At 43.4% G+C, this 27,567-nt stretch overlaps 1 protein-coding gene across 1 annotated transcript; it reads right to left on the reverse strand.

Moving 5' to 3' along the window:
* Nucleotides 1-399: 399 nt before the first annotated feature.
* grtp1a (growth hormone regulated TBC protein 1a) lies at nucleotides 400-27,544 on the reverse strand. Its single transcript, XM_006639301.3, has 9 exons — nucleotides 26,633-27,544; nucleotides 26,216-26,325; nucleotides 23,649-23,800; nucleotides 17,584-17,742; nucleotides 13,905-14,029; nucleotides 10,775-10,871; nucleotides 3,514-3,686; nucleotides 2,465-2,650; nucleotides 400-1,404 (listed from the first exon to the last, which is right to left on the reverse strand). The coding sequence occupies exons 2-9, from the start codon at nucleotides 26,299-26,301 to the stop codon at nucleotides 1,312-1,314; spliced, it is 1,071 nt and encodes a 356-aa protein (XP_006639364.1). The 5' UTR covers nucleotides 26,302-26,325; nucleotides 26,633-27,544; the 3' UTR covers nucleotides 400-1,311.
* Nucleotides 27,545-27,567: the final 23 nt, after the last annotated feature.

Consider the following 27,567-nt stretch of genomic DNA (forward strand, 5'->3'; position numbering starts at 1 on the left):
TGAAGGTGCTGAGCCCTGTCCTGACTGCAGGCTGGCACAGTGGGCTGCAAAGCTCTCCCGTGCTCACCAGAGATCGGTTCACCTGGGGCAAAGAGAACAGCACAGATGCAGCCTTCCAGTCCCCATACTGGATATATGCAAAGTCTCAGCTGCACTCTGCTCACGCAGATCAGGACCAGGAGAAGAGACAAGACACACCCTTGGCAGAGCTCGATACCCGCCTCAAATGTTATTTGCTCCTCTTATCGCAAATAATGTGAACACAGCTCTCGATCCATGAATACAGATGTAAGACGGCACACGGAAGTGGTCCAGGACCCCCCCGCAGGACACACAGGGGTGGCAAACCCTGCCTCCACCAAATATCCACTAATCCGCTAAAAAACTACAGCAGACAAATTCATGACTTAATTTTAATGCATATACAAAACAAATCTTAAACAGTGCCCTGCACACATCTACTGAATACAAAAAAAAATACTTCAGCAGCGCTACATCCATTATAAAAAAGTAATCCTATTTGATAGGTCACGCTACATTTGCAGAAATAAGTATTCAGGAGAAGAAAATTCAAGTATTGTATACATCTAAAATACAGAACATTTATCAGATTCACTATTATAAAAGATTAAAAGGAAATCGTCACTGCCTCGCCGATTGTAGACAGCATATGAAAAGTGATAAAATTTTCAACCCCCATCTTTTCATACATTAAAAAGAGCAGTCTGAATAGAAATGTCACAGATCTTAAATCATGTTTTTTTTTTACAAACTAAAACAATTAAAAACAAATATACAATAACAGTCTGGGACTGATACAGTAAAAGATCTCTCCCCTAGCAGTGCTGATTGATTTAGATACATAAACTGAAGGGACTGATTTAACTTCAGTGCAGAGTGCAGAAAGATGACCCAATGTTACAGATTGACAATGGTTGTTAAATGCCATATTAAATATCCTTAATGAACTCTTACATTCTAAAATAGGTAAAGTGCAGAGGCATGAAGATTAAAAAGGATGAACTTTTATAGAGATTTTTTTACCCTTCAGAAGTACTCTCTCGGGCTTAAGACTAGTCAAAATCAGCATAAATCACCAGTGCACATCAAATATTTAGTCATTTGGTTAAACTTATATCTATTCATACACTACAGTGCAGATTTTGTACAACAATCTTTTGAAAGGCCGTAAACTGGTCAGGTACCTAACAGTCTTGGAAATTGGTAAAGGTTTTACACTCAGTGCAAAAGATATTGTACTGGAATGTTAAGAATCTTGCTACAGCATCTTGTTGCTCAGTTTGGAAGCAGTCACTGTTCCTGGGACAGGATTCTGGCTCTGCACATCTCACGGAGCTTGTTGACTGTTGTCATGGAAAGACTTCCAGGCTCTGTAAAGATTTTCTGAAAAGAGAAACATGGCTGTTTATTTCCACCTTGCTACAGGAATGTAGTATCACAGGAGTAACTATGTCATAAAGCAATTCACTCAAATGTTCAACAAGTGTGAGGACAAAATCATTTCAGATTGAGGAAATTTGATCATTTTAAAAGTATTAAAGCAATGCACTCAATTAAGAAAACACAGAACTGCAAATATTCATTATTTGCTTCACTATTTCTTCTTGGTATTGGAGCACAAAGTTCTGCATAATTTTCAAACCATAATTTTCCAAAAACAGACAAAATGCAGAGCTTTTCCCAACACCACATGGAACTCATAACATTTTCCAATCTATACAGGCTTATTCATGCACTGCGACTGGGAGGTAATTCAGAGGACATGCAGAGGAAAACATCTCAACATCCCACAAATCATACTGCTCTGTTCCTAGTTTCACAAGACTAGGCAAACCTAAAAGTCAGCACGGTTCATGAAAGCAAAATGCAACGGTTCTTTTTAAATCGCACCACCTGATTTTCAAGTAAGCCGAGAATTTCGCTCGGCATTCATTTTTTATACCCTCTTCTAGTTTGGGGGGAAATGCCAGTGCAAACCAGACCAGGGGGGATGAGGAACGTACAGCAAAGTCCGCATGGACCGAAGGAGCGTTTACTCACACACAAGTGCTCAGGAAGTCACAGGTCTAGCTGTTGCAGGGCAAGGCCAGGCTACCCTGGAGAGCAGAATCTCACCCAGACTGCAGGCACTTGGCCAGCTGGGCACCACTGCTTGGAGAATCCTCCTCAGCCAGGTAGCACCATGGACTACAGCCACAACCTGCCTCCTGAGCAACTGCCCTCACCAACTGAGCCCCAAGAGACAAACCCCCGTTTGTCACTTCCTCCCCCCCACACAGGAAAGCAAGACCCTCCAGGATGCCAACGCCACAAAACTCCAAGGGTTTTGCTTTGCCATTGATAGACGTTTTGGCGTAATGACAGCTAACCCGTGATGCAAACCCAGCATGTCAGCTTGCTTGCCATCTTTAGACGCTGTCTTCCCCAAAGCAAATAAGCTCACCTGCATGAACGCGTGACAGTCCTCCACAAACGCCCCATGGATGATCTCCTTGAACTTGTCACAGATATCTGGGAAGTTTTTGCCTTGCAAGATTAAAGCCTGGTTGTGCTTGATTAACGTCAAGGCCACGCGGAAGATTATTTTTGATCCCTCGTAGAACATGCAATCCCAGATTCTCAGAACGGTCTGTGAAGAAACAGAAAGTTGACAGGAGTATGAGCAATGCAGCGAGGGGCGAGGACCAGTCGTTGCTGACACTTTGCAGCTGTCATCAGGGAGGCTGGAAAGAAAGGGACAGCAGCTGCCAGAAAATCAATTAGGATTCATCAATTAATCATGCTTTCGTCTCTCAAGGGACATGCACAATTTACTTTCCATTGGCCTCATTTGTGAAGAATCTCCATTGATACCATGTAATCTGCAGAACTTGATGGACAGCAATATGGAATTTAGCACCCTAGCAACTATCTCACCATACCTTTCATCTAATGGATGATGGGTTCAAGACACTAAGACAATATTGACATTTCACAGAAACAAACTGATAACTTCTTGCTGGATGTGAATAGGTTTCTTGTAACTGGACTTACATCAGGGACAGCTCTTCTAGAAACTGCTTTCCCTGATGTAAGTCCAGTTACAAGTATTACAATTATAAATCTAATAAAATAACCTGACGCACTGAGAACATGCTTGGAACACCAGCCTGCAGGCCCCACGGGAATGTAGTTGGAGACCTCCGATTTAGACTAACCAGCCAGGAGCCAGAGACTTTGAAACCGTTTCCCACAAACAGTTCTCCAATTGACACTAAAGGGACAAATGCGTCAACTTAACATTTCTGCTTAATCAGACCTGCGGTACAAGACGTCAAGAATGGGTAATTGCACATTTATTTTTAAATTAACATTAGTTTGAAAACTAAATACCTACTTAGCCACCTGTATCTCAGATAAACAGGGCTCTTCATTCTCAGCTGTTCTTACAGCTCTCTGAGGTCGTGTTGGTTCTTGAGTCGGGGTTCTGAACCGCGGTCCAGGGGCTCTCACCTCCACAGGTAGGATGTCGATGAACAGGCAGATGAACCAGCGGGAGACCACCAGGGTCCACATGACGTTGTGCTGGACCATGATCTGGGACACTGCTGGCACCTTCAGCCTCACCAGCTCACCCAGCACCTCCTGGTCCGTCTTCAGGCCCAGCATGGCAGGAGTGTAATAATCTGCGGGAACACCAGTTCAACGAGCCTGTCAACATCGGTGTGTTTCTCCAGCCTTCGCTCCCCGACTGAGAAAAGCACAGAAACCCCAGGAAACGACTTACAAGGAGGCATGACACTTACTACACAGGCTGTAGAAATTCCCTGTGAAGGGGAAAGCACCCTTGTTTTGCTCAAATATTATACCAGAAAATGTCTTCTGTTTGGGAAGCATTACAGGATTGTCAAAAAGTTGCTTTTGGGCTCTGTAGGCCCGCAATCTATAACCTGCTCAGAAATATTTTAAATGTTCAAAATTTTTTTTTTTTTAAAGATCTTCCTTCAGATAACTTGTAATTTGGAGTAACCGTTACAGAGACGGATTTTGAGACGCTCTTTCACAGGGTCATTTGTTTTGTCAAATTCCAAAGAGCCCAATTTATACATCAATAAAACCGCCCTGATCTTGATTACCCACAATCTATACAGTTGCAGGCAAGGCCATGTTTCACAGGTGAGGTGGTGTTATTCTGGAGCACCTGTAGTTCCTTTCTTTCGCCACACTTCAACCTTCGCACCACTTCAGTAAAGATTGATCTTGGTCACATCTGTTGAAACTTCTAACTTTATAAATCAAATAAAACATTATTCAGAAGCTCTCCTGGCTCACCTGGTGGAGGTGGTGTCATGGCCTGGACATGCCTGGCCCTCTCTGAGTAATAACTCACTCATTATTGATATTGTAACTAATGGTAGCAAAGGCAGAATGAATCCTGAAGTCTACAGAAACAGTTTACATAGAATAACCAAGTAGTGCACCAAGAGAAGAAAAGTATTGTCCTAGACTCTCCACATCTAAATCCAGCTGTATGAGCATTTGACACGCTGAAGGACAACCTCAAAAAGAAAAGTTAGAATGCTCCAAGAAGAGACAATAGAGGCCATTTTGGTTGCCTCACTCGAGGCTTAGTGTTGTAGCCAGGAAAGAGAATTTGAGCCGGAAGCTGGCAGGAGCTTGAGTTCTGTCCCGGCCGAGGTAAACCCCACAATCCCTCACCCCTCTTCTCTCCCAGAAAAAGACAGCTACCGCAGACTAAGCTTCCATTATTACACTGCTTTTAATGAGATTCCCTGGAGATAAAGTACGGATTGCAGGGCCACGTGACCCTGTTCCTAGTTATACATAGCTTGGGGTGGGCCGTCCACAAATAGAACAGACTGTTGTGCCAGTGTGAAGTGCTGTTCACAAGCTCTGTGCCCTTCTCAGAACAACTATCACTATCTCTTCACAATACTCAGGGGCTCTGCAAGCAGCTAAGGATGTTTTCCACATTCACAGACAAAATAAAAAAACAGCTGAATGCACAGACCCACACATACAACTGAATCTCGGTGAAAACAACTACCGCCAATCGAAAGCTCTTCTGAAATATTTTTTCCAATCCGCACCGCTGGAAATTCGTTTTCAGTTGCATTTCCACAATTGTTTTTATCCTCCTTCTCTGTGCATTAGCACAGCTCAGTGATGCAACTCCTCCCTCCACCTGTACCTCTGCTTAGAAAGAAATCCTTACAAACGCAAGAAATGTAGGAAACTTTCTCTTAGAAACCTCAAGTCCATCAGGGGATTTGGTTTTTTCCTTGCATATAATTTTGTGAAGTTTCAAGAAAGAAGGGGTTAATGAGAGGAGGAAAAAAGATCCACAGTATCAAACTCCACCGTCTCGAACAGTGGCATGCTATGGGCATCAGAGCACACAGTAATATCATCTACTAAAAACCACCGTTCTTCTATGAAAAGACAGACAACACCCAGTGCATCATAAACAATAAGAGGTTTTAAGTGCTGACTATTGAGCTTATGAGCATTAACATGACAGTAAAGGAAGTGACAGCTGGCAGAGAGTAAGAACATTACACGCCTTCAGATCAACTGAGGTCTTAAGAGCTTTTTACAACCGACATGGGGGTTTGTCTCTGTAGTGAACAAAACTAGATTCAAAACTCAGAAATCCTCTGCTGTAGTGAAAGGAATTCTCAACAGAATTCAGTTGGGTGTAGCTAAAAAAATTCAAAACAATCATACTGTGATTATATCTAGAGTGAAACCAATGATGTTTTTTGATTCCTTTCCTAACTTTAATACAGGTTAATTGACTTGGAAAGCATCCTGGAAATGAAAGATTCTTGAAAATGTTTTTGAGAATAAGTATTGAAAGGAAAACCCCCACAGCCCCAAAGTTATACAAGCCCGTTTTTTTACTTCAACCCCTGGGATACAATTTTTAAGCAATGGTGTACATAAATGTGATCATTTGATGTCAGTGCAGACTGCAATTTAGACGCGTTTAAAAATAAATCTGAAATAAATACAAAAACATTTTCCGGCAGGGACTGGGGACATCCTCATTTTAGGAAACATCTCACAGACGTTAGGAAAATTCCATTGAAAAACCCCAGTAGCCATTAGCATGCTTAAAGTTTTGAACACCGTTGTACATTTCATAAAGTAAATCTCACTATAAATGTTTTTCAAACATACTTTGAAGAAAGCTTTTGTCTTGCCTGGACCCTTAGGTCTATTGAACATGGAGGCAAACTAAAAACTGCCACAATGCTTCACAAGGGGTGACTTTCTTTTACATAAGCAGCACACAAAAGCTGTATTATGTAGGTCCAATTTGTTGTCAAAAAGCAGCCATGTCTAAAGTATGACAAGAACAAAAAGCTGAACTGCAAATCACAATGAAATGCTCTTTTCATTCTTCAGTCCAGGTTCAGAAAAACAGAGCTCCTGTGACTAGAGGCATGTACTGTACTCTGCCGAAGTTCGATGCGACTGTCAGAAACAATCTTCTGGTGGAGAAGCCAGGACCCTCAGGGTCCTCATTTGGAGACAAGGCTTAGCCCAGCAGTCCAGTGATGCTTTTGTGTTGGAAACTAAGCCCCAACGACATTTGACACAAAGACACAAACTAGACTGGAAATAAATTCCAAACTTAGGTTATGAATGAACAAAACTAGAAAGAATCTTGTGCATTTGTAATCCTACTACTTTAATGAGTACCTGCAATAACCCCTTTACCACAGTAATCTGTGAAAGTCAGATCTTACTTTGGCTGTAGCTACAGAATTATGCTAATTCAAGCTTCTACATATTACTCACGACAGTCGCTTCTAATTAAACAGGTTATTGCAGCACCCCTGTATGATGATTAATGAGACATAAGGAGCTCGCTGAACTGCTGAGACTGTGGCTGTGAACAGTAGCATGGCATAACAAATCGCACATGCAGGACAGGAGGTGTAGCCCCCGTGCTCACAGCATTCGGACATCGCATTCAGCATTCCGGTTTCCTTGAGAATCTGGTGACCCAGAACGTGCAATTCACCTGCTACAGCCCTGTGCAAAACAATGAACAAGAAACTACTGTTTTGCACATTTATTTTCTTCACGAGGGTTTTGTTGGCGGTGGCATCGATTTGTCACCTTTGCCTTACTTTAACTTCCCAATGTGACGATGGAACTCTTGCCTCGACCTCCTTTCTGCGACAAAGATTTTACAGAAAAAAAAACAAACTGGTCAGCGATCAGTAACTGCCCCCGACCCGTTTCTCATTGTTCCACCACGAATCAGAAGCCTCTACACCATGTCCAGCCCTCGCCAGACGTGGAGCGAGTTCTCCACTGAGCGGAGACACACAGCTGGCCCAGTGAGCTCCAGATCACACACTGGCACATCTAGAGTACAGCAGGGCCCTCTTGCCTGAATGTCCAGACTTGTCCGTCACACCCAGAAACCAGTAATACACAAGTGATAATACTTAGAAGACCCAAGAATCACACTGTATATAGAGCTGGAGCCGATACCATCTCCTGTACTGTAGCTTGAGCAGCAGTGGAGTCCAGAGGGTTAACCACAGGCAGGCTTAAGGATCTCTTGCAATGGAGAAGGGCGAGGGATTAACCCTTTAACTCTTTCAGTGCTGAACAGAGAATATATCCAATATCTAGTCCAGGAAGAAGCCTTCCTGTTGAGATAACTGAATTGATCCACAGCCAATGGTATTCATCCAAATCACCCTGACACAAATTCAGATCTTCGTTTCAGAGGACGGTGAACTTTTTCGCAACATGGATCCAAGTTTAATTTTGGTAGAAGTCGGTATCATACAGTATACTGCATCACAGGTTCCTTATATTTCCTGTATCTTCACAAGTAGGCACTTCTACAAAGCAGTGCATGCTTAGACTCATTAGAAAGATTGCAACAAGTATTACATGATTTAACGTGCTCTCTGTGAGTGGGCCAACATGTACACTACGAAAGCCTAGTCCAACAACCCTGAATCCAAGAGTCACTTTAAATACTAAATGTCCTTCATTCCATCAAAACTTGGAAACTGCCTCTCTGCATATGTCCGCAAGAATATATGTAGCAGTGCATCATTTAAACATGGTCTTTCCTTGTATGCATTCCTGATTTGCATCTCAATCTCAACCATTAACAACATCAGCAGGGAAGGAACAAGGATGAAACATGTTTTCTGCCAAAAGTCCGCAGAGCCATTGGCCATTGTTCATATTGCAGGTGTTCCATAGTGCCTTGCAGGAGATCTGGTATCAAACAAAGGAGCAGTCAGGCTCACAGGTGTTGCTGCTGTGTGACAAGTCGAGGCCATCCTGACTGACATGAGTACAGCCTCCCATGGGGAAACATGCCAAATCTGTCATTGCCTCCAGGAAAACTCCAGTCACAGTCCGCCTACAGCAAAGCCTCAGACGTCAAGAAAGATCAGAAACACTCATTTAACAAGGGGCCGATCAGATCCTGAAATCTGGACAGTAAACATTCTTATTACGGCTGTTCAAATCCAAAATGGTTATCCAACAAATCCACACTCATAATCCAGAACTTGGTACCTTATGTTTCACACGGATCCACTTTCAAGAAACCAGGATCTTAGTGCGAGATTATTCAGGGACTCTAAACCCATGTAGAAAGATACACACAAAGGGATATGGAAGGATTAAATCATTTTGACATCATGACGTCCCATGACGGCTTGAAAGATATCAATCTTCATTTTGTTATTTATTTGAAAACTGTTTCTGGGTTAGAGGTTTTGGGCACATGAACTCAAGTTAGGCCAAGTGCTGAGGAGCAGTGTGTTTCAGCCGGTCCCCCAGGCTGCGAGAGGACTCTTGCTGCTGAATGAAGTTCAGAAGGGCCCGTCAGCCCAGGGGGAGTCAGAGAAGAACTGATAACGTGGTTGACAGGCAAGGCAGCTTGAAAGCCTGCATGTCTCCAGCCCAGACTGTGCACGTGGTCAGTATCATGCCTGGTGAGTCTAGGGTCTGGCAGTTTAATCCAGCAACCCAGCTGCTACAGTATTAAAACCTGAACTAGAATATTTCATTTTCCTCCTAACAGGAGGTATGCTCCACTCAACCAATCATAATGGTTACTTTTTCATAAACTCAAGATGCCCACCTCTTCATTGAAAATCTTAAGAGGAATTTTAAAATTTTTACTAAAACTTTTTAGTTTATTTTTAGGAGAACCGAGTCGGTTTTCAATGGTACCGACAATATAGTACATGTAAACACTGACATTACATTTTTTTAAGTTGGTCTGATGCAGTGGACTGAGCGATGCCGGTTAGGGCAGAAACACAAAGAGGATGGTGACAATGACTCAGGCTGCGTACTGTGTGCACACAGCTCTCCTGCTAACTTCCCAGCTCCTCGTCCTCCTCAATCATCTCACGACGCGACACACAGCACGCACTGTGAAACGCCACACCACTGAGGGGGTTTTAAAACAATCTCCTCGGGTCACTCTTTCACTCCTCCAGGTCCTCTGGTTATCATCCAGTTCCAGAGCTTTCAGCTTCGCAAGTTTAAAATTACTGCTGAGGTGGCTGACGCGTGATTTCATGACCGGAGCAAGTAAGAAATGTGAATTCAACATTTCAGATGTATAAATCCTGCTCCAGGGAGGCTCTCTGGAGATCATCACACAGGTCACCTGCAGATATTAGTGCTGTAAGGCCTACCCTGTCAGCTCGGGTTAACATGCTTGAACAGAGCAAGGTCGTCTGGGAATCACCCCTCAGCTCACCCTCACCACACGACAGCTGTGGGAACTCAAAGTGCTTAAAAGATTTTTTGGGGGCTGTGAGCTTGAGTTGCCTTTATGCCTGGTGAGAAAATGAATATCGATCCAAATAACCTGACAACCGCAAAAGATGGGACACTTAGCGTTTCAAATGTTTTTTAAATCAGAGAAGGGCACCAACTTAATTTAAATATTTAACTTAAATACAAACGAGAATCGGGAAAATAATTCTTCCCATTTCACCGAAACGCACGAATTGAAAACTGAACTTCCCAGCCCTGTTTAAGCTTCATCACGTCACGATATCAGTTTTCAACAGAAGAATACAGCAGAACTGGAAGTAGAGTCATGTTAAAAGGAGAACTTAAATCATTTCTTTTATCCATCTCATAAAAAGTCATATGATGTGTGTGGGGGAAAAAAGAAGACAACACCCTGTCTTTACAATCAGAATACGGCAGTTATGTTCCTAACATAACATCACTTTATTAACCCTTTACAATTTCTTGCACATACCCCAGCTTGCTGTCTTTTGTCTTTTCACATACCCCAGCTTGCTCTCCATGAGACACACAGGCAGGGAGAGAAGCTGGGGGTCAGAGCGCAGGGTCAGCCATTTATACGGTGCCCCTGGAGCAGTTGGGGTGAAGGGCCTTGCTCAGGGGCCCAACGGAGTAGGATTCCCCTGCTGGCTGTGGGATTTGAACTGGCAACCTTCCAGCCACAGAGCCACTACTCCAGAGGAGCGGTCATCAATGGTTGGGAACAGCTGCCCTGAAGCAACGCTCCCGACCCACTTAGCTGTCATATATATGGCCCGCGACTTACTTACAAGACATAAGCTCAGGCAGAAAACAGCTTCTAGCAGTGACAGAGAAATGGTACTTAAAATCTGAGACGCCACAGGAGGGCATCAAGAAATATTGAAAATAAACATACCATTCGCCTTTTCCTACCAGTAAAACGGGTAATTCACTGCACTTCTCTTACCAGGTAGTATTCGTCCCAGCAGGGCCTCCAGCAACCAAAACGACTTCTCTTCATCTTTGGTGACGATGATCAGGTATCCGGTTATGAAATTCATGCCCTGTAAATAGAACCCAACTGGCTTCAAATCGGGGCAGAACCAAAGGCGAACGTCGGAGCTACTGGAATTGGGCAGATTCATCCGACTGGAAAGGTGTTAATGAAGCATCTAAACACAGGGGATGAAAAGGTGGACTTTTAAACGTGGTGAACTGGGGGCAAATAAGCCGCTTTAATGAGATCTAGCTTCAGAGCAAAGGTTGTCAACACAATTATTTCGGAATGACGCAGATGCCAACGGTAATTTATTCGAGTTTAGACTAGATTTTAGACGGAGGACAAGGAACGCGCCGCAAACAGCTGTGACCCACTGCGCACCGAGAGAGACGGCCGTGATGATCCCCCAGGACGTCCAACTGAGCCCAGCGGTAAGGAGACACATCAGATGAAGTGTGAATTACAGTGAGCACCAACCTGGAAAGAGTCATCGCCGAGGTGCTGTTGAAATGAAGGGGACTGTGGAGGAGAAGCAAATGGGGCCACTCTCTGCTCTAAATGTGTTGGAAAGTTCTAGGACATTGCCAAGTCGTGTTCTCTGCAAGCGTTGACATGAACCAGCAGGACAAAGGGAGGCTCTTCCAGCAGCTAATGTGTGAAAGGCATCCATCAGGTTATTTCTGAAAGGTTTTCCCACGGAGGGAGAATGTGTTGGTGCTGGATTGACCATCAATGGGTTTCGGGATTTCCAATACCCGAATCAAGATTTAAACACCCAGTCTGTGTTGCGCTCGGTGAAGGCTTTCTCATTTTAAACTGGGAGAAAAAAAAAAAACTTCAATGAAACTTCTCCAGGCGTCAAAAGAGCACCACACTGTCTGGATAATAACAATTAGAGGTTTCTGACACTAGAAGATGATTGGGGCTGAAGCTTAGTTTCAGGCTCGGTAATTATTTCAGAGTCAAGCAGAGGTCTCTGGCCAGAGTTTATCCTCCATTGCTCTGAACATGCTAATGAAATCGGTAAGTAAAACTGATCTTCGGGGGGGAAAAAAAAAGACATTTAAGTGTCAGATTGATTCCTTACAGCCCTTTCAAAGGGTTTATCCACTGAAAAGAATGCATTAACACGACTACGAGACATTGCATAAATCTTGCAAATCACACAAACAGCCGTTCTGAAACGTCAACAATTAAAAACAAATTCCGAGGTGTGCTGAATTCACTCATCCGAACACGTCATACTCCTCCTCCAGAGCCTTAAATCAGCCCTTCCTGCCTCCGGCACCAGCGGTCACGGGGAACCGCAGGGCTCGCTTCCTTGTAAGGACAGCACAAAGTGCAGAGGAGAGGATCATCCCGTTCCTCCAGCCCGCCGTCCTGCGCTCATTGCGCTGGTGCTCCTTGTCCCCGTGCTGATGGCTCGTTCAGCAGCAGTTCCGCAGGGTGCAAGGCACCCAGGCTCTCGTTTGTGAAGCGTTGCCGTGTTGTGTGCTGACGAGTGCGTTTTACATCACATTGCTCACAGAGTGCAGCCCTGCTCTGCTGACTGAGAAGGGAGAGTGAGCAGTGGGAATGCTGTCCAACAGTGGACTTTAATCCTCTGAAAACTGATCTGCCCGATTCACTGACAATAGAAGTCAACTGGACCAAAGGTCTGATATCCTCCATCTGCTGAGCACAGCACAAAGGGCCCCTGCAGACCCCGGCGTTTTAGGCAATGGCACAGAAAGGTAAAAATGCACATCGACATCATCCTGAAATCAAGCACTTCAAAAGATGAATGCATGCAATAGTATTTCCCTTTGTTTTGTTTTAGCATCTTCCTTACTGATTTTGAACATAACCATTGTACTTTGTCCTTCATGGAAGGACGCTCCCAGCAAGGACTGCTAGGTTTTCAGTGGGTCTAAAACGAATAAAATATTTTACACAACACTGAGAGATTAAAAACAAAAAGGGTGAAATAATGTGATGTAAAAATTATGAAACCGTTATGGAAAGGCTTTGTTATAAAACCTCCTTTTTAGGTCAGCAGCTCCAGTTTCTCAGCTGCCTGTCCCCAAAACCACAAGGAAATTCATCCTCTTTACAAGACTGGAGTCTTGTTTGAAGAAAAACACAGCCTTCTAGCCACAGGTGTTGTACTGGCATTCAGATCACAGGAAGGGACACTTTGGAAGGAAAGCACAGGAGGTTAATCACCCTCTGTGCTTCAAAAATTTTGCAAATGCAAAAGTTATATGCAATTCCCTGGACAAATTTAATGGCTATTAGCATTGGCACAGGACACGTCACATTTCCTGCTGAGGTTAACTTTTAAAGCATCTCAAATCGGTTACAGCGTGTGCTCTGCTGGAGGGTTTGGAGTGAGTAGTGAACTGGCCATAGAAGATCTGACATCTTCCACTCAGAGGAAGAGGCTCCAAGAGCATACAAATAAAAGCCTGAAATATAGGAGTCCGTTTATATGGAGCAAAATCCAATTAAACAGACAGGGCTCAGCACACTAAAAGGTGAAAAAGTGAAGTCTGAAGTTCCTGCTTCTATGAATGAGCAGATAATCTGTAGTTGTTTATTTTAAGAGTCAGATTACGGCCTTCTAAACTCGATGGATAAAACAGCGATAGACAAGAACCACCGGCAGTGATACATCAACATTGTTCCCAAGTTCTGCTTTCCACTGAGCTGGGACCTAATTTTATATTTCACAGCAAAAGGTGTTTTATGTAGGTGCATCAGCTTAACTCAAATGCAGATGAAAACATGCAAGAATGCACTGGACTGACACAGGTGCTCGAATAACGAAGATATTTTGTCAAACACTTTTTTTTACCTTCATGTCTTGAGTCGCAGTTTTTTTCCAAGTTACTTATTAACAAACGAGTTTCCAGAGTGAAGGCCCCGACAATAAAAAACTGTGTTTACAAAAAGATTAACTCTTCATGTTTTTTAGGAAGACTGCACTGCTTTTCTTTAACCAACAAGGGAGGGGACAGTTAAAAAGACTCCTTAACAATGCAAGAGGTTTTCAGTGCAGAACTCCAGGATTCCGAGAACCGATTGTAGAGCACAGGGAGGTTATCACATACAGTACCTGACAGTACCCCACATTCTTGTTGTGATGGCCATAAGCTACCAGCACATTAAACAGTGCATGCTGTAAGCAGGGCTCAGCTGTTTTGCGGAACTGGATGTTGTCAGGGAAAGTCCTGTTCAGATCTGTAAGAGAGCAAAACAACGCCGTTAAAATATATCAGCATTCGACCGCCGAGACTGACTGCTGGTGTTCTTGCACCTATCCAAACAGCAATTAAATCAGAAGAAAAAATATTTTCTAGATTTTTTTGCCCAGAGCAGAATCAAACTCGGGTCCCAGCAGCTGTGAGGCTGCAGTGCTAACTGGCCACCTCTCAGCCTCACGGGCTGCTGTACGTGGTTATTCGCTCGACCGAACAAGAGGCAATACCTCAGAATTAATCTATCTGTTCAAAGTCAAGGAAGACCAGGCAGAGTCAGCACTCTGCACTATAGTGGAAAAAGCTGCACAACTGGAGAATCACTAGCAAGTGTGGGAAGGAGTCATGGTATTTACTAGGCATGCATCTTTGAAGAAACATGAAGTTCACTCCAGAAACCATGCATGGATCATGGATTACTTAGGAATGGAGTATTTAATAAGTTCCAAATATATAATAGCAATTTTCCTTAACGGGACAAAGTCGGTCTTGAAAATGTTGAGGGGTTCAAACCTGAAAAAAATTACCCATATATTGCCTAAACTGTATTTATTATTCCATAAATGTCCTAAAAGAAAAAAAAAAGAACTGAAAGAGTCTTAGAAAGATGTGAAAAAAGTTACACTGTTCTTCATGAATCTGGAAATCTTTTTTTAATGTGCCTGTATTTTTGTCACAAAATGGAACATGGAAATCTGACTTCAGCATTGCCAAGTCCATCCTGAAGGCAAAAGTCCTTTTCAGAAGTGTGAGCATAACCTGGTTTACATTCTTTAAAGGCAGTTTAGCCACAACACACTCAGTTCCTATCCAATGAGGGCACGCTTCTTCATCCAGCAAAACCAAATCACTGATACAGCACTTATGCTTCATGAAGCAAAAGGAAAACAAAGTGACCAATACATACAGTACATGACACATAGAAAAATCCAACCAAATTCATATCCTGAATCCCTGGACTTTTAGCAACACCAGTACTGCACTGAAAAATCAAAATAACTGCAACAAATTCACAAAGTGATTAACGGAATAATATCAATCTTTTTTGAAGCAGTTATGCTGACATTTCATTGCATGGATAGATACACGCTGCTTAATCCTGCTCATCAACAGGGGATTTAATGCGAGTGTCTCAGGCTGGTCGCAGGTGTGGCCGCTGATGAAAGCCACCAACCCATGAATCAAGCTCTGCACTTTGCAAGCGCAGTTTTGTAGGATTCTGTCCCATTCCTCTCATAGACCCTTGACCAGCACATGTCCGTCTCCCACATCCAGGGTTGGCTTTGTGCCAGCTCATCCCATCAATGCTCGGTGGGGTTCAAATATAGGGAGATGAGCATCTCTAGATCAAGCCATCACATTGCTTTCTCCCTCGTTACACAAGCAGCGTGGGGATGCTGGAATACTGTCAGCCTGCAGGAAGGACAGCGACGCCCATCACTCCCGGCGATCAAGATCAAGATCTCAGTTAGACACTCCTGCCCAGACCTCCCAATCGGCTGCTCTGTTAGAAACAATTATCATCTCATTCTGCATGTCAGCGCTGCTCTCACTGACTCCCATCTGTGTGGCCTACACAAGCCTGACTCAGCACTCAAGAGCACCTGGCTGCACTTCTATCCAGAGTTCTGATACTCCCGTATCTCCAGACTGTCTGATGGCTGTGATCACCCCAGATGACTAGCAATAGTGTGCAGGCTGAATCCAGCCTCTCCAGCACACAGGTGACCCTAAACTATTCCCTTGATAAGCTGGACATACTTGTTACTGTCTGGGTTTATCTTTCTCGATTTTTACCAGGCTTAACCTGCAAACATAATTACAAATAAGGAGGGGCCACTCCGCACACCTAGTGTGTCTGAAGCATAGTTCAACAGGTTTAATCGTGTTATAGGCTGCACCCATTTATCTCAATTAGCTGACTTTGCTGCATGAGCACTAAATTATTTCATTAGTCATTTATAATCAATTAATCAAAATGACACCAAACAACATGTAAATCAACTGCACACTTCATTTTTCTAAAAACACACTTGCTTACAGTATGTAAACAGACCGATATGTTTCTATTGACCCTCAGTATGTAATATTCTCTAGATGGCCTAGCCTAAATTACATGGTGAGAAAAAGACTAGATTCTAAGAGCGTAGTTTTTCCACCAACAAAATGTTTTTTAGAACGTCACTGCGTGCCTCATACCTCTAGTTTCAGTGGGACATACAATGGCAGAGAGAAGCCTGTCCAAGTCTTTCCTGGGGTTACTGCCCTGAGCACACTGACGATTGTAGGGTAAACAGAAACCAGCCCTGAGTGAGGTCTGAGCTCCCCTTCTGCACAGACTCCAGGAAGCTTACCCACGGCCACACTTGTTCAGGTCAATCAGGCTGGGTCATGTGACTGAGCAAGGGTGTGTCTGTGTGTGAGTGTGTGTACTCATGTGCCGAGTGTGTGCTGTTTGCCTTTGACTTCAGCGACCACATGAAAAAGCTTGCCCTCTGTCAACCATAGGGCTTAGTTAACCTACTTTTTACACAGATCAAGGATTTAACCTTAAGAAGCTGATAAGCACTTCTTTAACCCATTTGCCGCCTGGAGCTGCACAGCAAATAAAATCAGATTTAAAGCTGAAATGTCACGCTCATTTCCCACAATGCAGCAGCAGGTGACAGAGCAAGGGACAGAATTGCAGTAAACGGTAACCCTCCAAATACCATTCTTATAAAAACATCAGCCTCCATCACTTTTTCCGTAATCATAATTCTTAAATAGAAGGCTAGCCCAATATTGATTGTGGGGGTTGCAATACAGGGAAAATGACAATTCTCCCTGACACATTCAGTTTAAAGCGTTCATGTCTTCAGTCACAAAAACCTCTAGGGCAGAGGGCAGCTAATGGAGAAGGTTTCTGTGAAAGAGCTACGTGATGAGATCCTGAAGCCCTCTGTCGCACGTCAATCAGAAAGACCCCCAGCTGTCACTAACAGGTTGTCTTATAATGCTGCTCTGCTCTACTTTCAACAGGCTCTGACCCTGTGGGTTAGTCTGAACCTCTGCCTCTCTGCCAGGCTGCACTGTAGTCGCATCCACACCCTTTTTATGTTAATGGTGGAGCACAGCTGCCAACTCATGCAAATACAGTTTTGGAAATTCCCCTTTTTTTCCCTACAGTCAGGTTTTACAGTGTAAAATGGTAATTGGCATTTTAATCATACACAATGACTTTACACACACCTTTCCCGGCAACAGTTTCTGAGCTGGCTTTCAATCCATACCAAAATGAAAAACAGCTCATATTACAGTAGCAAAGATAGTTTCTTTGATTTTGATAAAATTGTCCTGTCCACACCGGCTCAATGCAGAATTACTCTGCCACGGTTCCCAATGTCAGGCGAAAGACCGGACCTTTAAAGAAGGCGTGCTAAATCAGATGAATCAGCCACATTTCCATTACTTCCTCAGTGCAGCCGAACCCGGCGCTATCGGAGCGCGTCGGACGAGACTCCTCCTCTTGTGAGATTTGCAAGGCAGAGCTCCTACCTGTCTTGATGGTGTCCACCAGCTTGGCGTCGTGCTCGGCCTCCAGCAGCTTGCGGTAGTAGCCCGGGTTCTTCTCCATCTGCTCCTGAGCCCCGCTGGCCGTCATCCAGATGAGCGAGCGGTGCTCGTTTGGAATGCCTTTCCGGACGTACCTCTTCACTGGCAACACACACACATCACTCCTGGTTACACACCATGGCCGTGACACTGGGCCAGGTCCTGCTTGGGCACCAGTTTTCATCCTACAGTACCTACTCACTGCTAGGCCTGAGCTTCTCACAAAGCCACAGCTTCTCAGGTCAGGTAGAAGAGGGCAGAGTCAGTGGGTTTCGCATGACGACAGAAGCATGGTTAAACGCATTAAAAAGGACATTTTGCATAGTTCTATCTTCCCAAATAACAAGCAGTTTAGCGTAAAGGCAGAAAAGTGGAAAAAGTATATATCACATACAGTATATGTAATATCCATGAAGCTGCATCAGTTTTAAAAACACTGTACCTCATTTAATCGATGTAATTTCAAGAGCGTGAAATGTTACATATGGTCGCTGCAGAGACCCATCTGTTTCATTATTAATTCAAGGAAATGACAAACACACTGAAACGTCAGGATATTACCAGCACAAAAATAACACAGGACAGTGCACAGCACATAGAGACTACAACTGAACGAAATTGAAAAGAAGCTATCAGACTCCTGTAGCAAAGAAATAGAAAAACTGTTGAAATTGACTTTTACTTGGAAATTCTAGTAAAATTAAAGTACTGCCTTCTTATTTCATGTATTACCCTGTAGAGATGAAGGCCAACTTCAAAGAATCTAATCAGATTATGTGTTTGTTTTCATCTTCTAAGAAGCAATATGCTTCCATGGCCCCATAAATAGGAAAGACAATTAAAACCTTGCAATTCATTCCTGGATTAGTTATTCCCAATGGTAGCTGTTCAGAAGACATTATCCCCATGAGCTTTAGGATAAACTTTCACATTCACCTCTAAACAGAATATGTCCCTATGATGAGCCCTAAACAAAACTCTACGTAACATAACAAGACCACATTATGCCTCATAAAAGTCACCAGCATGAAAAACTCAAAACGCTGAATATCTATTTTTCACACCATATTGCTATTACAATATCTCACACAACAGACCACTGCTTTCTTCTTAAAAACACAAAGTTATTCACAAGAACTAAAAGGTGCGCCAGTGTTCAAATAAGAGGGGTGAAGAAAGTAAAACGCACTGTCTGCCTGAAGAGAAGTTTTATACTCTGAACTCGGCCTCCAACGAAATAGACTCATGAGATTTTCTGCTTTGTAAGAAACAAAAGAAAAGCTTCAAATGAAAGGAGCCCATTCTAAACTGATCCAAGGATCTCATCCATCCTTTTCTGGTTAAGTATTAGGTTCTGTCTTAGACCCTCCCCATCCAATCTAAGAGGTAGAGAGGGGCTGGCTCTTACAAAAAGACACAACATGAAAATAAACACCAGGAACGAGAAAGCTGCATGCGCGATGTCACCATGGAGCGCTGCCATCGTGCATCTTGTAGCCAGTCTTTAAAAGGCACAACAGCGCCTGCACTTTCTGCGGTGCTTAAAGCAATGCAGTGTGGGGAAGCAGCTCCTCATGAACTTTTACCACAGCAGCATAGAAAGTGTCCTCGCTAGTGGCATCACTGTGAGGTACAGCAGTACTACCCTGCATGACAGAGTCGCACTACAAGGGCTTGTGGCAACGGCACAGAGGATTACAGCATGTGACTGACCGTCAATCGGTGAGATTCACACCATGCGCCGTCACAGTAAAGCCCAATCCATCATTCAGGATCCTGAACCCTCCTGGCCACAGACGGTTTGTTCTCCCCCCTGTGCTCTGGCCAGCAGTACCACACTGTTCAAACACAGACCACTAGACTGAAGAACAGCTTCTACCCCACTGCACTGCGAATCCTTAACAGCTCACTGCAACGTCTCTGACTCTATACACATCTGCACTACACACTTTTTGCATGGTCTACGACGTTTTTGTTTCTTTCACTACTATATATTTCTTGTTCTGGTTGTATAGTTTATTATACTGTGATGTACTGTCTACATCGTATGGTGACGTCTGCTGTACTGTGCGAGTCCCAAGACATCAGCACGAATAAGAATTCCAGTGTACAGTACCTGTACGTATGGCAAACAACTCCCCATTCTCCTACTACTGCTGGAAAGAGACAAACAGAGAAGAATAAGTGTTCACTGCTGATCAAGTATGATTCTGGAGTATCTTGATCACGGTCTGATCTGAAGTCTCTGAAAGTTCAACAGAACAGAGGACATTTTATGGGTTTATACACTACGTATACATTTCAGGATACAGAAGACAAATACAGACAAATACAGTAGCTTGTTTCCATAGCTGTTCTTTCCATTTTTAAAAAAAATTGCAATGTAAATTAACCTATAAATACACTCAAATGTCTATTAATTCACTGGAGGCATTCTGTGCTTCAGCCAGCCAAAATAAAATTATATGGCCACAAACTACACTGCAATCACTTGTTTAGAACCAATATTAATCAGCAAACTGGTTCAGATTTGTCAGGGTAATCGGGAATAGTCTGAAATTGGACTTGTAAGAGATAAAGCTACTTAATAAAAGTTTTAAGCATTGCAAATCAAGGGATTTGAAAAGACAACAGCCTTTATATGATACAGACTAATATTTACTACCATGCAAGTGCAGCACGATGAGAGATTTACAACAGTTTTAGTTGGTCCAGTGTTGTGCAACTTTTCATTTAAAAAAGAAAGCTCCAGCGTTATTCATTTAGAAAATGTTTTAAAATGTTTCTAAGTAATATGCCCAAGTACTCTAATTGCTGAAGATATAGCATGTAAACCTAAAATTCATACTGTGCAGCCAGAAAAAAAAACAACAACAAAGATCTTACTTAACTTTACAGTGCACTGTTAGAGTGGAGGCACATAGTATATTCAGATCAAAAACTGATTTTATTAAATGTAACTATTGGGCGTATAGATTTGCTAGCCTGGCTGCCTTACAAAGCTGGGGCCCTGGGATCAGTTCCTGGTCTGCATGGAGTCAGCATGTCATCTCTGGGTTCATGTGGGTTTCCTCCAGGTGCTCCAGTTTCCTCCCACAGTCCAAACACATACTGGTAGGTTAACTGGCTTCTGGGAAAATCGGCTCTGGTGTGGTGTGTATGTGCCCTGTTATGGACTGGTGTCCTATCCAGGGTGTTCCCTGCCTTGCACTCGCTGCTTGCTGCTTGCTGGGATAGCTCTCGCTTCCCTGGGACTTTGTATTGGATAAAGCAGTTAGAAAACAGAAGGATGGAAGTAATACTCCCATGCTGTAGGAATGCAGAAAACATTTTTCTAGAAAAATATTTTTGTTGATGTACAACAATACTTACAGTACAGCCAGCAGGACACAGAAACCCTAACATGTCTGCACCTATGTTAAATGTAGCCATGCTGAGTATTCTGAAGTTATTTACCATAGTTGTCAAATTATGTGGTAAAATATTGGTTGTCAAAATGATCAGTTTTATACACGCGAGATGCAGAGCAAGTTGCATTCACAGAATTATTCAACCACAAACAATCACTCAATGAAAAACACATTTTATGTGCTGTGAAACTCAAAACCTGGGTTCTTTCTTCAGTCACACAAAAGAACCTTTGCAGAGTGTTTACCCTGACTGTGGTTTAATTGTTTAATGGCTCACAATTCACAGCCGTTTCTCTGCGAGATTAACTTTGGGCAGTGTCCACTTAGACCCTTCACTGCAATGTCTTCTGACATGACTTTGCAGGCCCAACAGGAATCAGAAACCCAGATGCAGAGCTCAATGAATATCTACTGGCAGGACCTTCTAGTTTCAACAGGCCATAAAAGACTAGAAAAGAAAATTTTCTGAATAGGTTCTAGCAAAAGGAGAACCGAATTACAAGACATATTAAAGATGTGTGATTGAAGAAATCTGCCTGATGCTCAGTCAGCTTTGTATCTGCATTATACTCCGCAGACAACAGCATTTTCACTGACAAGCCCAAAACACCCTTATATGCAATTATAGGTGCTTGTTGAAAACCATAATGTGTAGCTCTAACCCCTTACAATGCAATGTTCAGGTATAGTCTGTAGAACACTGGAAAGCAGGCTTCTAGAATTCACAAGAACACACAATAAACAGAGAACAACTTGGTGAAATTTAGCATTACAAAATGCCTGCTGGTAATACTGTGCCTTAATTTGAATTTTTCCAAAGACACAGTAGCACACTGCACCTTTTCAGAACACATTAAAGCATATGACCTGATAGCAATAAAAATATGCAAAGGGAAAATCTACATAAACTGGGACCAGAGACAGTGAATTCGAAAATTAAACCTAGTTCTCTCATACTGCACACGGAGAAAATGTATTCTCTTCCTGCAAGCATACTGTTATTATTGCATCTTATACAATGCACATTCATTTCTTTTAAAATCTTGCATTTCAGTTGAGTTTGTCATACACACAAGTGCAATGAAATGCTTATTTGTATGTATGCTCCAATACAAAGACATTAAATGAGTTATCAAAAAAACAGAACAGCAGCAACAACAACAAGTTAAATAACCTACAACTTTAAAAAGACACATCAGTGTGAGCCGGTGGTAGGGGTAGAGTTCAGTAATCTGACAGTTTGTGGGAAGAAACTGTCTCTGAATCTGGAGGTTCGTCTCTTTATGCTCCTATAATGCTTCCCAGAGGGAAGGGGGGAGAAAAGTGAGAAACCAGGATGACTGGTGTCCTTAGCGATACTCCCAGCCTTCCTGAGACAGCGAGTTGTAAAAATGTCCACAGTAGAGGGGAGCTGTACCCCAGTGATGGACTGGGCTGACCTGACCACCCCCTGTAACTCCTTCCGGTCAGACAGTGAGCTGCTGTGATCCCACACGTGAGCACACTCTCAGTGGCGCACCTGTAGAAGGTGGTAAGGGCAGTCGAAGGTAGACCCCATTTTTCAAACGGCCTGAGGAAGTAAACCGAGGCACCGTTGCTCTTTCTTTGTAGTTCCAGTTGCATGCTGGGACCACGTTAAATCATTAGTGGTTTCTCAGACTTTAAATGTCATTAACCTCTCTAGGCAACAATAATCTGAAATCTAACTTCTCCAATTCCAGCGTTCACACTTAAACAGCAAAAGGGAATTTCACTTCATTCATAGTAAGGATTCAAGTGATATGCCACTAGGTCTAAAACTCCACTGTCATTCCTATTTTGACGAAGCAGTGCAATGGAGGAAAGCTAAATTTGCTTAACCTTTTAGATACCGACTTTTTAAAACATATGGTTTTAAATGTTAACTGCAGCAAAGGGTAAATTAATTTTTTAAGGGCATCCACGAACAAAACATAATGCCATAAATTCAAGGACATACATCACATGGTGTGAGTCCCAGATACTAGCACAGGAAGGCCTCTGTCTCGTTTACTATGCAACAACAGGCCCTATGTGGGAAGGCAAAACGGGCAAATAGAATGATATGATATTTTTGTCAAAAAACTACAACAAACTAGAAAGACATTTAGAACAAAGCATACAATTATGGTCACAAGGATAAAAAAAAAATACATTATTGCTCTGGAATCAGTCCAGAGAAAAGCAATAAGATACATTCCTCCACTTAAAGAAATGCCCTACTTTGACAGGTCGAAGGAACTGAGACTTTCTATTCTTGCACGCAGGAGGCTATGAGAACAGATCCGACAAAGTCAACACAAGGAGGGAAACATGACCCGCAAGAATTAAGTGGAGGTGAGAACCTCCATGCAGGGAGGAGGGTGTGAAGCGAGTTCTGCTGCTGGGGCTGATAACTGGCCTTTTTTAAAGACGCAGCTAGACGAAATCCTCACATTAACTGGCAACTAGCAACCACAGGGATCTGATGGGCCAAACGGCCTCTCGGTTTTTAACCGGTTATATTCTCATATGTGTTGGAGTCAAAGAAATAGCTCTGCGTCCAGAACTGGCAGCAAGGGTCTGAAGGAGGAAAGTTACCTTTTAGGTTTCTCTCCACATTGCTCTTTCCCTGTAGGAGCTTGGACCACTTGATGGATCTCCTGGTGAGGATCTGGAGGTAGGTGGACATAAACTCCTCATAAGAGTCATAATCAAAGTCTTCTGATCTCTCAAAGCCGTAGGGATCAATCCTATTGAAACAAAGAGACACATTGTAAACTGGGGACGAAATGACAGAGCAGTGATTCATTAGGGAGAAACGCACATTGCTGAATCGCCCTAGTCAGAAGTCTCTTATCCTGTGAGGGTCGGTTCAGGGGAGAGAGATGAAGGGAGGTGAGACGATTGAGTCTCCAAAACGCTCATATTCTCCTTGCTCAACTATTTATTATGCCGATGATTTAAGAAAACTTAAGCTGCCTTAACAAAACAACCCTACTGACCACCAATTGCATTTTACCCTCATTGCAAATTGTACTGCTTGAGGAAAAAAAAAGCAGAATACAGCCTATTGCACTTAAGGTTGAATTCAGTTTTGAAATTAACCCATGTTTCTTCTGCAGAAACTAATCTCCTTTTTCTTCGGGATCAAAGATGCTCAATAAATTAATCTAACCTTAGGGCTCAACTGCAGGTACAGTATGAAGAAAAACATTCTGCTAAAAGTTGAGTTAATTTAAACCATGCTTGGGTCTGGAGGGTTTTAGTAACAGATGACAGGGGCGAGAAAGGAATGTTCAACAGGTTTTCTCCCCTGGTCCAACCGACGGGATGCCTGGCGTTTCGTGCAAGGTGTGATCCAGCTCTGAAGGCCAGGGCATGGCCTCCTCTGTCAGGAGGAAAGAACTTTGCCTTTTCAGTCTTGAAGACTGCAAACTGGCCCGATTCAAGCATTTACTGGCAGGTAACCCTGCGGACGACCTCAGAACCAATAGAAACACAAACCAGAAGACACCAACGCAAACTAAGGGTAAGCACACTGAAAACACAGGAGAGGAGGAACGTCTTTATACCAGGTTTTGTTGGGAGACAGGAACGAGCTCACCAACACTGTTGTCAGAACCCATGCTGCTATTTTGTTGTCCCCCAAGATATAGCTGGATAACATCTTCATATCCATTAACTACCGCACCAAGCAATGCATAACAGGCCAACTGGCCTCTTTTGATCTGCAGACTTCATGTTCACGGGTGCCCCCGTCCTCAGCCACAATGGGATCTTGGCAAGGCCTCAGTTTCTAGCCAACCGGGACCGCAGACATTTACATAAGAAAGGTTACAAATGGAAGCACGCCATTGAGCCCATCTCGTCTGCTTGCCTGCGAGCTGCACTGTGCGTCTTTTCCCGTCCTTGCATTTAAATTCGTGTGGCTTTCAACGGCGTCAACAATTCTAAATCGGCTCCTATTGGCAATGGGAGCTCCACTCAAATCCAAAATACAGAGCGCCTGGTGTGCTCATGAAATTTCATGACTTGAGCTTAGTATTTTTATATCACATAACCCACAAAGCTATTTGCTTACTATTAAAAAGTAAATAAAGGTAATGCAGCAAACTAGGTTTTACACCCTCTTCGTCGTACCTGCACATATAATATTCAATCCGATAGACAGACAGCCCAGGAGAGATGATTCAAAGACGATCTCAGAATGCTGTAAAAAAATCTTCGGAATTTGCTATGATACGATACTAAAACGACAAACTCCTTATACAAGATTCAAAACCTATATTTGAGTACTTCCGAACAATGTAGAAATACTGTATGTACCTTACGGAACACTTGCTCACATGGTTGTTCACGATATGAGAAGCTAATTTGAAAACTACATTTACAGTATATTGAACAGCTCCGTTTCATTTCAAACTCGCAATACAAATATTCCAGCTTCTAAAAAGAAATATGTAATACACCCACCCACACTGCATACGGTTATCTTGTGTTCTGGACTGCATACAGTACAAGCTTTGGTTATGTTGTTACACTCTGGAGCACGCAGATCGGACTGGTGTTTGATGTAATTCTAGTCAGTTTAAGATAAGCCTTTTCTAACCTACCTAAACACCTTTTAATGCCATATAATCAAATTGATTCCATTGAATATACGTTACTGGTAATTAAAATTACTCTGAATAAACTATAAAATGCATGATTAATACGTATAACAGGCAATTCTGTATTTACATCAGCTCATTCTGATAAGCATTTTAAAACCTCATCCTTTAACAAATTATGTTCAGTATTTGTATTCGTATTCCGTTTACTAAATATTTTACTGCGCTGCTGTAATCCTGTGACCATACGCCAATAGAGTATTACAGGAATTTTTCAAATTCTTGGTGTGGAAAACGCTCACTTCTTTCACATCTGACATATCAGGTTAAATAACGGATTAAAATTAAAAAATACTTATTAAAGCGAATTCAATAACGTTAAGCATGTCACACTATTTACCTTGAAACGAATCACCCTTTGAGCAGGTAGTTTTAAGTAGAACTGAAAATAAAGCGCGACTCAGACAGCAGCACACCTCTCCAAAAGACATTAAACCGTATTTTGACGCTCGATTCGGCCTGATGATAAAAAAAAATTATCCAGGGGAATTTTACCTTTGCACCCGATCTTTCGCAGTAGTCCTGCTCCTGTCAGCTTCGCCGCGGTGCGCTCCGCGTGTCCCGTTCGCTTTGCTCTCCATTGAAATCGGGAGGGCGGCTTTTTTCTTTTGCAAAAACAAAAAACTAGACTGAAAAGCAAGCCGGCAAAAAGAAAAGTCCTCACCCCTCACCCGCCCCCTCCCTTCCGGACTCAGACAGGTGAAGTGTAACAGCAGCGGCCCGGGGCAAATCCCAGTACGGGGCTGTACGAGCACCTCCCAGGCAGGGACTGGAGCCACGGCTCGATGGGCACTCCAAAGTTCACGGCCGAAGTGGGGACGGCATTTGAGTAGAAACGCGCAACGCCAGCTGCCGCTTCAGACACCGGCAAAAGCACACGTTTACACCTGATCATCCAGCTAGCAGGCTCACCTGGGTAAAACCCACGATGGGAATTTTATAAAAAAAAGCCAAAACAAACAAGCCACGACGTCTGTGCCTGTGCCTCCGGTTGTTGTTGTTGTTTTTAACCTTGCCCGTGTCCCACTCGTAGTCCCGTCTGCTCTGCCCAACAGTGCACGCAGCTCTCAGTCTTCACCTGTCGTTTTCCACCTTTGCAAGCCGGCGACGCTCATGGTCATGGTCTTCTTCTTTTTCTTCTTCTTCGTCTTGCAAGATGTCACCGTACGGAGAAAGACAGACCTGACACGATTCGCCCCTCTTCTTCGACCTGCGACTGAAGACTCTTCTCGCCCCAGACCTGTCGGCCGGTTGCCTCGCCTCTCCCTGAAACTCCGGCGTACTTTCCTCTCCGCGACCTACAGTAGCTCCCGACACCCCGAGGACGCCGGGCACCTGTCCGTCAAGGGGCAGGGTGGAGCTTGTGGAAACAGCCAACCGGCTACACATCACCCTCCTTCAGCTCTCAGGGCTCTCCCCCTCGTCCTGCTTAATCCCATCTACGGACAGGAAGTCATCTGCAACCGGATCCAATTAATCAATTGTAAAGCGCTGTTCGGTACACCGGACACCGCGGTGTGCGTTTCCTACCACGGAGGTGGGCACATCACGGTTGCCATCATGACGAAAAATAAGTTTAAAAATCTAAATAGACGTATAACCTAACCCTTCAGGCCCGTGTTCACTCTAAACCAATCCCACGCATCTTGTAAGTGGAAACCAGGCGCTCCGCCGATCACGTTACCTCCCCACGCCCAGCGCTGCAGGCGGTGCGGACAGGTAAGGCACCCCAGTGTGCGCGCCTTCCCACAGTCCGCGGTATAAACAGCACCGCAAGTCCACTGAAGTAGTCCTGCCGGAGAACTTGGCACAGATCTTGTTCTCCCTAAGCTTCTTCTTTAGAGATG

Source organism: Lepisosteus oculatus, chromosome 15 (assembly GCF_040954835.1).
Source record: "Lepisosteus oculatus isolate fLepOcu1 chromosome 15, fLepOcu1.hap2, whole genome shotgun sequence".
Taxonomy (NCBI): Eukaryota; Metazoa; Chordata; class Actinopteri; order Semionotiformes; family Lepisosteidae; genus Lepisosteus; species Lepisosteus oculatus.

Excerpts from the sequence above, each read along its gene's own strand:
- grtp1a (XM_006639301.3), bottom strand. The coding sequence starts at position 26,301 with ATGGAGAGCAAAGCGAACGGGACACGCGGAGCGCACCGCGGCGAAGCT. Across the intron at positions 14,030-17,583 it reads GGTGGACACCATCAAGACAG|ATCTGAACAGGACTTTCCCT; the intron begins GTAGGAGCTCTG and ends GCTCTCTTACAG. Across the intron at positions 1,405-2,464 it reads ACTGTCACGCGTTCATGCAG|AAAATCTTTACAGAGCCTGG; the intron begins GTGAGCTTATTT and ends TTCTCTTTTCAG.